At 32.6% G+C, this 11,322-nt stretch overlaps 1 protein-coding gene across 3 annotated transcripts; it reads right to left on the bottom strand.

Moving 5' to 3' along the window:
* Positions 1-4,165: 4,165 nt before the first annotated feature.
* Positions 4,166-10,629, bottom strand: LOC127738888 (RNA polymerase-associated protein LEO1-like). 3 transcript variants are annotated; one of them, XM_052250361.1, is made up of 2 exons: positions 10,484-10,629; positions 4,166-5,736 (listed from the first exon to the last, which is right to left on the bottom strand). In XM_052250361.1, the coding sequence occupies exon 2, from the start codon at positions 5,716-5,718 to the stop codon at positions 4,369-4,371; it is 1,350 nt and encodes a 449-aa protein (XP_052106321.1). In that variant the 5' UTR covers positions 5,719-5,736; positions 10,484-10,629; the 3' UTR covers positions 4,166-4,368. The 3 variants fall into 3 exon arrangements, with proteins under 3 accessions (XP_052106321.1, XP_052106320.1, XP_052106322.1); XM_052250360.1 differs by lacking the exon at positions 10,484-10,629 and adding an exon at positions 6,403-6,981; XM_052250362.1 differs by lacking the exon at positions 10,484-10,629 and adding an exon at positions 5,920-5,943.
* Positions 10,630-11,322: the final 693 nt, after the last annotated feature.

Below are 11,322 nucleotides of genomic sequence, written 5' to 3'. Positions count from 1 at the left end.
GCTTTAATCATCATTGTATAAAAACATTGATACATTATCTATTTATTTGAATATCGAATTAATTTAAATAAATTCATATATCCGTATAGACTTTTATTGAACGTTAATCATTTTCAAACTGTAACATGCCTTTTGTACATTGAATCAACTCTTTTAGAGGATATTTTCACGAGGAAACCGTGTAATGACTAAATTTTAACCCTTATTCAATATAACGTCATTTCCACTGAGTTAATATCGAGACCTAGTCCTTTTTCTGAAACTGTTGTTACTCCGTGTTATGCTTGTAAAACGTAAGAAAATATTAAGAAATAATCACATATAAGAATTAGAAGGTGTGGTATAATTGCCAATGAGACAACTCTTTACCAGAGACCAAATGAATTAATATAAAGGAATATGTAAACAGCTCTCTCACAAGCAAAAACACATAACTGTAAAATATAAGGGCATAGGGGACACATTCTATTCCATCCACACAGATGTGTTAGTCAGTCTGTTATTCAAAAAGTAGAAAAGACCAAGAAATGTCTACAATACTCTCCACGGGAAACCAAAGATTTGGAAACAACCACACGAACCCAGGTGCTCCGGAAGAAACTCCAGTTCCGGTTCCGCTATCGACATCCGCGTTAGTGACAACGGGCTTTTATTCGTGTTGAAATCGGCTAAAAGGTGATGCCCGTAGATACGGAATAATATAACAGCGGTTTGAATATTGTTTCTTGTCTTACCATTTGACATACTAAATTTATAAACCGTCGTTACATGTGTCCCTTGTATCCGAGAGTACCAAAACAAGACACTAAAACAAAAATCAAAAGCCTGTAATCCAGTGGTTGTCGTGGTTTGCTGCCTGTCATGTTTGTTTTTCTTTTACTGTTTTATCATATAGGCTAAATGAGGTCATTCGATTTCTCGTTTTACATTTTGTAATTCTGTTCAATTGAGAAAAAAAGTGGTTGTTTTCCAATTTGTCATGTCGGGGTCTTTTACAGCTTACTACACGATAATGGTTTGAACATTGTTGAAGGCCGTACGGTGACCTATGGTTATACTGAAATATTCACGTCATTGGGTCTCTGATGGACAGTTGACAATCATACCACCCACATCACCTTATTTACATAAAAGAAAAAAACAACACAAATCCGAAAAAAACAGTACCTGCTCAACTAGCGTTACCCGTTGTAAAGTTTTAGTCATAACATAAGGTTCCATCCCTCAGCTCTCTGAAATTACTTATTCCAAACACAGAATAATATAAGGTGGGAAATTTTCGTTAGTTTTTTAATGTAGTCAAAATTAAGAAATTAACCCCTGGTATAAATGTATCCACTAAGCAAAATCCGGTTCAAAGAGAAGAAAAACGTGAAAATACAACTTCGCAAACAGATATAATAGTACAAACTGCGAAAACAACTCTCTGAAAATAAACCAATTTACATTATACATGTTATAAAACATGTTTAGTTAAGTTTTAAAGAATACAAAACACGTTATTTATTTTTTCACTTGGAATATTCATGTTTAAGAGAGGGCGTAACAAGGGTGTATTCATTTCCAAAAAGAAATCCATAGTACAGGTCCCCGTTAAGATTGTCATAATATTCATTTCTTCCTCAAAACTCACTGATTATAGTTCCCCCTCCATTCTGTGTGATTTTAGTCTTTTCTTGGTCTCACAGATTAGTGTTGACTGGATGAGACCATTTCGCGTTTCTGTTGCCTTTTCGCATTAGATATTGCATAAGGCGGAACGCGAAAACGCGTAGCCAAGTCAATTTCTCATTGATGCATTTTCACTTTCGTATTTTTGATTTTTTCGAATTTTAAATCTATCAAAGACGAAAATGCTATATGCCGCATCCGGCACCATATAGATACGTATCAAACAACAAAATCTACAATTAACCACGATAAAGTGAGAGAAACTGGGTCTGCGAAAGCCAGTCAACATATCCACGTTGTCTTAAATTAACATAAATGAAAATAACGAAGTAACAACTCATATGATTAAGCTGTAAGCAATGCATGACTATAATTAATACTTGATCATAAAAAAGTAGAGTTGATTCAAAGAGCGCATTGAAAAATCGTAAGTCGCGAGGAGCTGACAACACAAGGACGAAGAACGAAAACGTCCACAAACCATTACATAGAGTAATAAAGACCGAGCAACACGAACACCACCAACAATCTTTTTGAGGGTGTCAGATGCTCTGGAAGGGTGATCAAATGTCAAAATGTTGTATTTAATGACAATTTGGATATTTTCAAGCGGACGTGTGTCAGCCTGAATTCATTATTGTAAGTTACAAAATATATGTTTTGGCTCTACTAGTATATATCTTTACTAGTTTTAATACAAATTCCGCACACTATTCCACAAATGAATTTACTAGAAGAATAGTCGATCTCTTTCAAGTATCTGTAATGTAACGTTTGATGGCGAATGTATATACACATATAAGGTGTGTATATTTTTTCTTGAATTGTGTGTTTTATGGACGAGCCATGCAACTGACATCATTTTTCTCCGGAGATGGTATAGTAGCCTTCAAAAATGTAAACTAATTACTCCATGTAACATTCTTTTCTTGCTTGTTTTTTATTGTAACATACTAAGACCCTTTAACAACGTAGTTCTGACTGTGGTATGTAAGAGAAAAAAATAGGTTCAATAACAATGGCAGAATATTATACGTTGATAGGAAATATTTATTGAACTATTTTACATAGCTAATATCTGAACCTTTTTATCTCAATTTTTGGATATGTTCCAATCGATTTGTTTATTTTAGACATCAATACTTTACATACTTCCCCGTATTTTGTCCGGTTCTTTGTGGTACTTGATCTAGATGTTGATAGCTCTTGTGTACTGGTTCAATATTAACTGAAATATTATTACGACGAGTTTTTCTCATATTAATTAAATTAACAATCAATGACGACTAAACAATGATGAGAAAAACAAAACAAAATTGGGTTCAATGCAAACAATGATACTGCAAAATAAATTTTAAATAGCTTTAATAAGTAGAAAAACTTTGCAGTATTTAAAATCGTCGATGTTGCTGACAGTTGCAAATTAAAATTGAAGTCAAAACCTTCGCTGTATTCTTTTTCTTTATGTTGTCAAAACATAACAACAACATAATTTTAGAACATGTATCTGAATCAATTTTGTATTCACAAAAATTCAAATTTTATGTGATTTATTGCATAAATTTGAATATTATATGAAGCATTTAATGATCAATGTTATTCACATGGAACTAAAATTACAAATTTATTTTAGAACGGACAGGGACCTAATTAAATGGCACAGCAGTACACTCAGCAGTCAGCGGACACGTTTTGGTCATGTTGTAACCGGCCATGTCACAAATATCAGCTTTTTATACTCTTTCTGAGTTACTGTTACAATATTATAATGTTCGATATAGGATACGACCCAATGAAAACTTTGAGATGTGAACTTTTGATTTATAACACATAGTAACAAATACCTGTTATATTCAGTTATAATCTTTCGTGCGATAACAAAATTTTAAAACTGTCAACTTGATTTAAATTTGTACAAACAACAAATTTTTTTAATTTTCAGTATCCGTTGAAATAAAATAATAGCTGTACGCATGCTCATTCACAAGTCAGTAGTTGTTTACTGGTCTTCAAAACAGCTCTTGTCCAAACTGACAGCACAATGGCGTAAATAAGTCAGTCTACAAAATTCTAGAGACATGACCATAAAGTCAAGTTTTCTAGTTTAGAGACCTGTTGGTGGGCAATTATTAGTGATTGATACTAAGAGAAATTTTCGTCTGTTTTCTATACCTTTTCGCGGAACTTTTATGTCGAATGGTTAGGATAGTTCTTTGTGTGTGTGTGTGTGTGTGTGTGTGTGTGTGTAATTTATCGTTTGATTGTTAATTGGGCGCTCTGAGCGGTCCTCCTTGAGGTAAATCCAGGTATATACATGTTCAAATTTATTGATATAGTGATTCAAGTAAACTTGCAAACCGTGAGCAAAATATTTACATGTGTATATCTACACCTGATGAATCTGATTGACTTATGTTTGCTTAACGCTTAGTGGAAAATATTTCATTCATATTTTGGTCGATGATTAATTTGAGCATACCCCAAATATAATATATACACTTATAAAATACTTTATTTTATGATTTTTATTAACATTTCAATTTGCACATACAATTTATTTATTGCATGTGCATTTTTCTCAATTACTTACGTCATAATAAGGAATTTATAAAATTCCTTGTTACATTAGGCACAAAATTGTAGCATAAATGGCAACGTAAAATGCACAAAAGTAAACATAACAACTATGTAGTTACATTACACACACGTTTCACGTGCATTCGTTAAAGCAAGTGTCCTCTCAGTACGTTTACTAACAGAGGAATCAAGAGGCGGTAGTTTCATAAGACTTAATGGAGGTCTATTTGCAATTACCCCTGGAGGCCGATTTGCTACTTCCTGAGACGATCTTCCACGTCGAGACATAGGTCGTGTGGATGATTTATAGTCCAATGTTGTATTTTGTGACGACTGAACACTATTTTTCTGGTAACCTAATGTCGTACTATTGACTGGATTATGGTCAATTGACAGTATAGGCTTAGGTCCATTTGAAGTCATAATGACTCTATCTGACTTCGGTCTATTGTTCATATTTGAAGTAGAATTTCCGTTTTTTAGTAACCTTGCTTCCGTTCTTTGACGAACAAGATACACATTTTCAGAAGTAGGTCGACTAGCTCGAACATTACCATATTGCTGCCTGCGATGTCGTTGTCTGGTAGAAATTTCAGACATTGTATCTTCTCTTTGACGATTCCTTGTATGCTTTTCATATTGTGCTTTACTGAAGCTTGTGTTTGTTGTATTGGCATTTTCAGAGTTTTTATTTACGCTACGTATATCAGTTCGTTCACGTCTTATACCAGTTCGTTCACGTCTTATACCCGTTTCAACACTTGGTACTGGTGTCTTAATGTGAGCATACCTATCGTATCCTACAGGGTCAACAATTTCATTAGTAGGCGTGGCTGGTGGAGCCTGGACATTGAATGATGTCTCTGTTAGCACCATTTTTCTATTTTCGCCTTCATGTCGACTAGGACACTCACGATATGTACCTTCAACATCTCGTTTTCCTAGTCTAGAAGTTGGTCTTGTAGACCGACAGCGTCTTTGTGCAGTAGAGTCAACGTGACTATCATCTTCATCATCCGCCGGTAGATGGCGGCGTCGGACGTAGCTAGATTTTGGACGATTAATCCTGGTATTAATCATTCGTTCTTCGTCAGCCATTTTTGATTCTTCTTCGTCTGATGATGAATTATTAATTATATTTTTGTCATTATGAAATCCCATAGAAGTTTTAGATCTACCACCTTTTTGTTTGTGCACAGAAAGACGTTGTGATAGCCTCTTTTCGGTTTCTTTAAACGAGCTATCACTTAAGCTATTGTCACCGTCCGCACAGTTATCTTCTTGGCGATGTAAGGCGCGTTCGGAAAACTTTTTATTTAATTCCTCTTGGTCCTTAACAAGTCTTAGTATCTGATCTGCTTTTGATTCGTGAAAACTTAAATTGATTCGAGACAATACTATATCTGAAGAATTTCTGGGTGGTTCTGGCTCGCTGTCGTTACTAACAATGGTAGCATTCGATGAGGCCATGATCTACATGGTTGAAACCTGTAAATAGACCAATGAACTGTTTACTTTATGATATACACTGTAATTCCGTGTCAAGACTTAATTAAAATGCCAAACAAAAGACAAAAATAAAGAATTGGAATTTTAAAGATCATGCGTTTCAAATTACCAAACACAATCCATCTTTTCATAAATATATAACAATGAAAAAGAAAATCTTACATTTTGTTTAAACTTTCGATTTTTTTTTCTTGTTGAGTTATATAATTGTAGCAATTACTGAATTATTTGTATATACAAACTAATTTGCACGTGACAAGGCTGTATTGAAAACTGATGTACCATGCATGTTTTTTATATCATTTTCGTCAATTTTCAAAAAGACGTATTATGTTTAATTTAAAAGTGCATTGAATGGAACATAGCGCATGGTAAATGAATTTAAATAATGAATAATAAATTCTTATGTCATTTTTGAATATATATATATATAAGTATAAAAGCCATATGAATTGTTTAAATATCCATATAAAATTGTGCGTGTATAAAATGTAAAACAGCTATGAAAATAACGAAGTATTTGAAAGCTTCACAATGAATACGTTTTGCAGAATGTGTAATTACTTAATGGAACTCCTTGTAAATGTTCTTGCTTTGCTTCTAAAGGGTCACATTAAACGTTTAAATATATTGTAAAAAACTCACCTCGTGCAAAATTTTGAAAACAACAGTCATGAAAAATTGTTATTTTAATATATCAGAAGTTTAGAACAAACTACACTTAACACAACAACGTGTGATTCCATACTTTAATTCCATGTTAAAGGCCACGCTAGGTATTGTATAAATAACTCTTTAAATCGTCTTTGTCAAACCCCGGTTGTCATGGTACAATGTACACATTGATCGATCATGTTCTATATGAACATTTAAAAGGATAAACTATCGTATCATAAACATTAATTCAATTCCAATTTGAAGATAGAGATGCAATTCTTCTTGTAAGATGAAACTTTTTACTCATGAAATATTTAAGACGTAACGAAATAGATTTATCCATTATACGTCTAAACGTTCCGATACCCAATAGTTTTATCACAATTATGGATAGCTCACAAATTTAAGAATCTGTTTTTGATTCTGAATCTGACTTTCGTGTCATTCAATAAAGGTGTGATCGCACAATGAAACTAATTTGCACCTGTAAATAGAAGTTCAGTCTAAAACGGGCTATTGATCTTCAGTATAACGTAGCTAAAACACCATGGAGGCATGATATGGAAAAATGATTGGGAAAGTAATATAAAAAATAGATTTGAATCAACCATCCGTCAACTTTTACGTCATTCCATCGCCAATTTTCATTTCACTGTCCAAAGAAAGCTTTAAGTTTACTACACGTAGAGACAAGACCTTGAACAAAAATATGCTGGTAATGCTAATTATTTTAGTTTACAAATTAATGTATCAATAACATATGCCATTTATGTAATTACGATTTGAACTTTATAGCCTTAATTTTTTCTCAGTACATCGAAGAATCTGGACGAGTATAGAACAACTGTATTACATGGCGAATAAATTTGTTCAAAAACAAAAGGGACGACAGACTTAATCTTTGTTGAATATATATACAGAATCCAATTAAGCATTGGCAATGTTAAACTTTTTTTATTACATAGTATATCAAATGTAAAAAAAAACTCCAAATTTGAGTTCAACCTAGACTATATGCTTATCCTGATTAATCCAAGGTCTAGCGTGTCCTTTTTCATAAAATGATTTACCATTGGCTTGCACATTTGCCACGTAGTGTCGTTACAAACTTTCATATTGTATGAAAGCAGGTTACTATTTTGAGTAAAGTATCACCATTAAAACACTTGGATAGGTTTAAATAGAATTATCACTTTTCAGAATAACGGTAAATATAAAACTAAATGCAGATTTTGCATGTTTTAAGTGATAAAAATAGAAAAATAACGTGAAGTAGCACATGTGTAAAAAAAACAAAATAAGACAGTGTTGGTGCATCGCATTTAAATGGTATACTCGATTGAACCTTGTATACATGTATCAGCTTATATGTAACAGCACTTCAAAAGTATTAACATTTTCTAGCTTGTTACATACTAAGCTAATATTTACCATAATCGTGATATTGAGCTAAGTGGACATTGTTGCCATGAGTCAGTGGTGTTCAAATTATTTAATATTTCCCCAAGTACTTCATTTAACCATACCTTTATGGGTAGAAAGTTAAAATCAATACATTGAAAAACTGATATCTGCAAAGTCAACAAAAACACCGATACTAGTGTACGTAAAACTACGACTTAACAATGCTTCTATTTAATTTCGGTCAAACTCACGATCATGGATCGTTTCATCAATAGATTTTATCAGGATTTGGAAGAGTTTAATGAACGCTTCAAACGGCTTTATCCGCAAAAACAAAATTAGTTTTGGAAACTGTTCAAAGTTTACGTATTTATGTGACGTCATATATCATATTTATCTGCTGTGTATTAGTAAATTGTAGGTATATGTACTTTCAAATTTAAAACTTAAAAATAACAAATCCATGTTTTGATTTAATATCACGAAAGGCCACATGTTGATTTGAAAATAGCTAAGTTATTGTAGATGTTTAGAATAGGGCATAAGACATCATGGCGAACTTAAAGGTATATCCAATCAATGTCCATACAAAAAATAAAAAGATGTGGAATGATTATTTCCAATGAGACAACTATTCACCAGAGACCAAAGGAAGAAGCTGTAAATAATTGTAGGTCATCGTACGGCCTTGCAACGATGAGCAAAATCCATACCGTATAGTCAACTATAAGGCCTCGACATAACAAAATGTAAAACAATTCAAACAAGTAAATCAAATATGACAGACAGCAACCATCGACAACCATTGAATTACAAACTCTTGGCTTGGGACAGGCACATAAAGAATACATCATGTTTAGAAAGGGGGACATATCTTCAAAAGATTCTCGTGGGAACAACAGGTGATTTACTGTCACAGTCATGATTTGGTACAGGCATTTTCAAAAGAAAACTGGAGGTTGAATCCGTTTTTACGGCGGACCGAATTCTCTCGCTTGCTTCCGCTTCAATCAAGTATGCCTATTGTAGTCAACGTCATGAAATGGCTGTCCATTTAGGCACGACAAACAACCGAACGGATGTAGCTTTAAAGCAGCACATTCTGCACAACCATACGAACAACCCAAAGCAAGAATATGTGGAAGCGTTCTGGCGCGTCTAGAGAACCAGGGATAATCAAATACGGTTCTTATATTTAGAAAATGTCAATGCGTACTTATACCTCCCTCACACCAAAACAGCATCGGTCCCCTAAATTGGTAAATATAGTTCTTTTAAGTCAACTTCATCAACGAAGATTGAAAACTATTAATTACTTACTCTAACATATACATTATTGATGCTGAATTGCATTAATAAAAACTGTACAAACAAAAATAAACTAATAAAAATAATATCAAACCAAACCCAAATAAATCAAAAGTGCCAAAATAAATATAAATAAATAGAGAACAACGTGTCTTTGTAGAAAAAAATCATAACAGGGAGCACGAGAAAACAACAAATCTTTGTACGAGTAAAATATTCAAACTATTCCCTTTCATTTTCAATAGCTTCCTGGTATGAACAAGGTCCACATTTAAAACAAGATAATGTGCGTCATGAACTCGTTGTAATTTCGTTACATATGCAAATTTCTGTACAGTGTAATCATTAAATCATTGATCATCTTGTATTATTGTTTATAATTAGATTAGTATCAAATCTTATCAATATATACTTGGGTATAAATTTTCCCGATGATTACCATCTCGTACATTGGCCGGTTTATCGACTTAATGAATTTTATTGGATTTTTTAGATTCTCAGTTAAAGTCCATATTCGTGACATACAGGAATAAACTATGAATTTACATTTAGATTGTGAAGTAGTTTTCTGATATATCAAAATAAATTAGAGTTCCAATCTGCCTTCTGATCAAACAAGCACTAATGTATTCATCTCATTAGGCTGCACTGCACATGAATAATTACTGCAATGTTAACATTTAAAATGGTTTGGTGCTATTTGTTCAGTGTTTTTTTATTCCTTTCTTTTAAACACAAAGAAACTATATCCTACTTCAGTAGAATCAAATTGAAAATTCCTGCCACTGCGCGATTGTGCGACCATTATTCATTAATGTTTGCTGAAATCAGGTAACGTTGTTATAACTTCGCTTGAAAATAACAACACCGTGATCTGCATTGATACGTCAAGTTCTTATTTTTTCATTGTATGGTTTAGAGATGATTAATTTAATCGTCATGGAGTTAGCTGTTGCAGGCTTTAACAATTTGATTGAATTTCAATTACGCAAATTTTACATTCTTTGTTATTAAAATTAAACGCAAGCTTGTCGTTAAATTTTCTGTACGGGTACCACGAAAAAGTTTGTATACAAAGTTAACAATTAAAGAACTATTTCTCTTTATTGTTTGTTTCTCATTCAAATTTGTTTTGAATTTCAAATAGATTGTTTCTTTCCCCGTTACAATATAGCGATAACGTTAGAACGTAAATATAGAGCCAGCTGCGCTTATATACTATTTAAATCATTTAATTAGAGTATACGGTAATTTTTTGTATCAAAGTAAAACCTTTTTTTATAATTTTTGTCTTCCTGTTTTTTTTTTTGTAAGGATTAATTTGTTTTAATTTCAAAATCAGAAAAACATCTCTTACCTGGTGGTCCCATGATTACAGAGAGAGATAGGCTATCCAGGTAATCATAGGTAACTGTGCCAATATCTTATATATATACTTTATAATCCTATGATGGTGACGATCAAATTCTGACCATACAATGGCCATGTCAATGAGATTTAATAAAACTGAACTGCGATTTTAGAATTGATTAAATAAATACATAAATATTTTGAAACGAGCTTTAAAATTCCAGGTTTCAACCTATTTAAGGACTGTAACTTACTTAAGGAAGATTATTTTAATACCCTTGTGTTTATTAACTTTTAATTGATCGTTTGACCTTGCTGAATGGTTTTAAACTTTTAATTTTACAAGATTTAAAATTGTCAATTACACTCTTAAATGAAGTTGCCAAACTCATGTCAGTCCATTAAAGATAGTATCAATACCTCAAGGGTACTATAAATCTAATATACTAGTAGGTTTTATATTCAAATATTGATACCCGGCGTCTTTTAGAATCAAATCTGAAAAACCCTGCTTATTACAGCGTCAATGTGTTCGACGAAAACAAATAGGCAATTTACATATTATTGGTTACTTCACCAGAAAATAACAGGCAAATGACTATGAAATAGCTGGTTAAAAAAAACCTTTCTCTGTATTAAATATGGTCTCTTACTATACCAAAACATTTGAATAGGAATAAAAGGAAGAAGCGGAATATATATCAAAATATAAAGCAACATAACGACACGAAAAAAAACCACGAAGAGGTTAACATGCAAGTTTAAACTAAAGGCAGGTATCCATAAAATTGGCCAATATTTAAATCAACTGAGTCTCCAAAGTTGTGAATAAAGTAACAAAGTCTG

The sequence above is a fragment of the Mytilus californianus genome, unplaced genomic scaffold, assembly GCF_021869535.1.
Source record: "Mytilus californianus isolate M0D057914Y unplaced genomic scaffold, xbMytCali1.0.p SCAF_4, whole genome shotgun sequence".
NCBI classification, from domain to species: Eukaryota; Metazoa; Mollusca; class Bivalvia; order Mytilida; family Mytilidae; genus Mytilus; species Mytilus californianus.
This window is presented reverse-complemented; position numbering and strand designations above follow the sequence as displayed.

Coding starts and splice junctions, on each gene's coding strand:
- LOC127738888 (XM_052250361.1), bottom strand. CDS start 5,718: ATGGCCTCATCGAATGCTACCATTGTTAGTAACGACAGCGAGCCAGAA.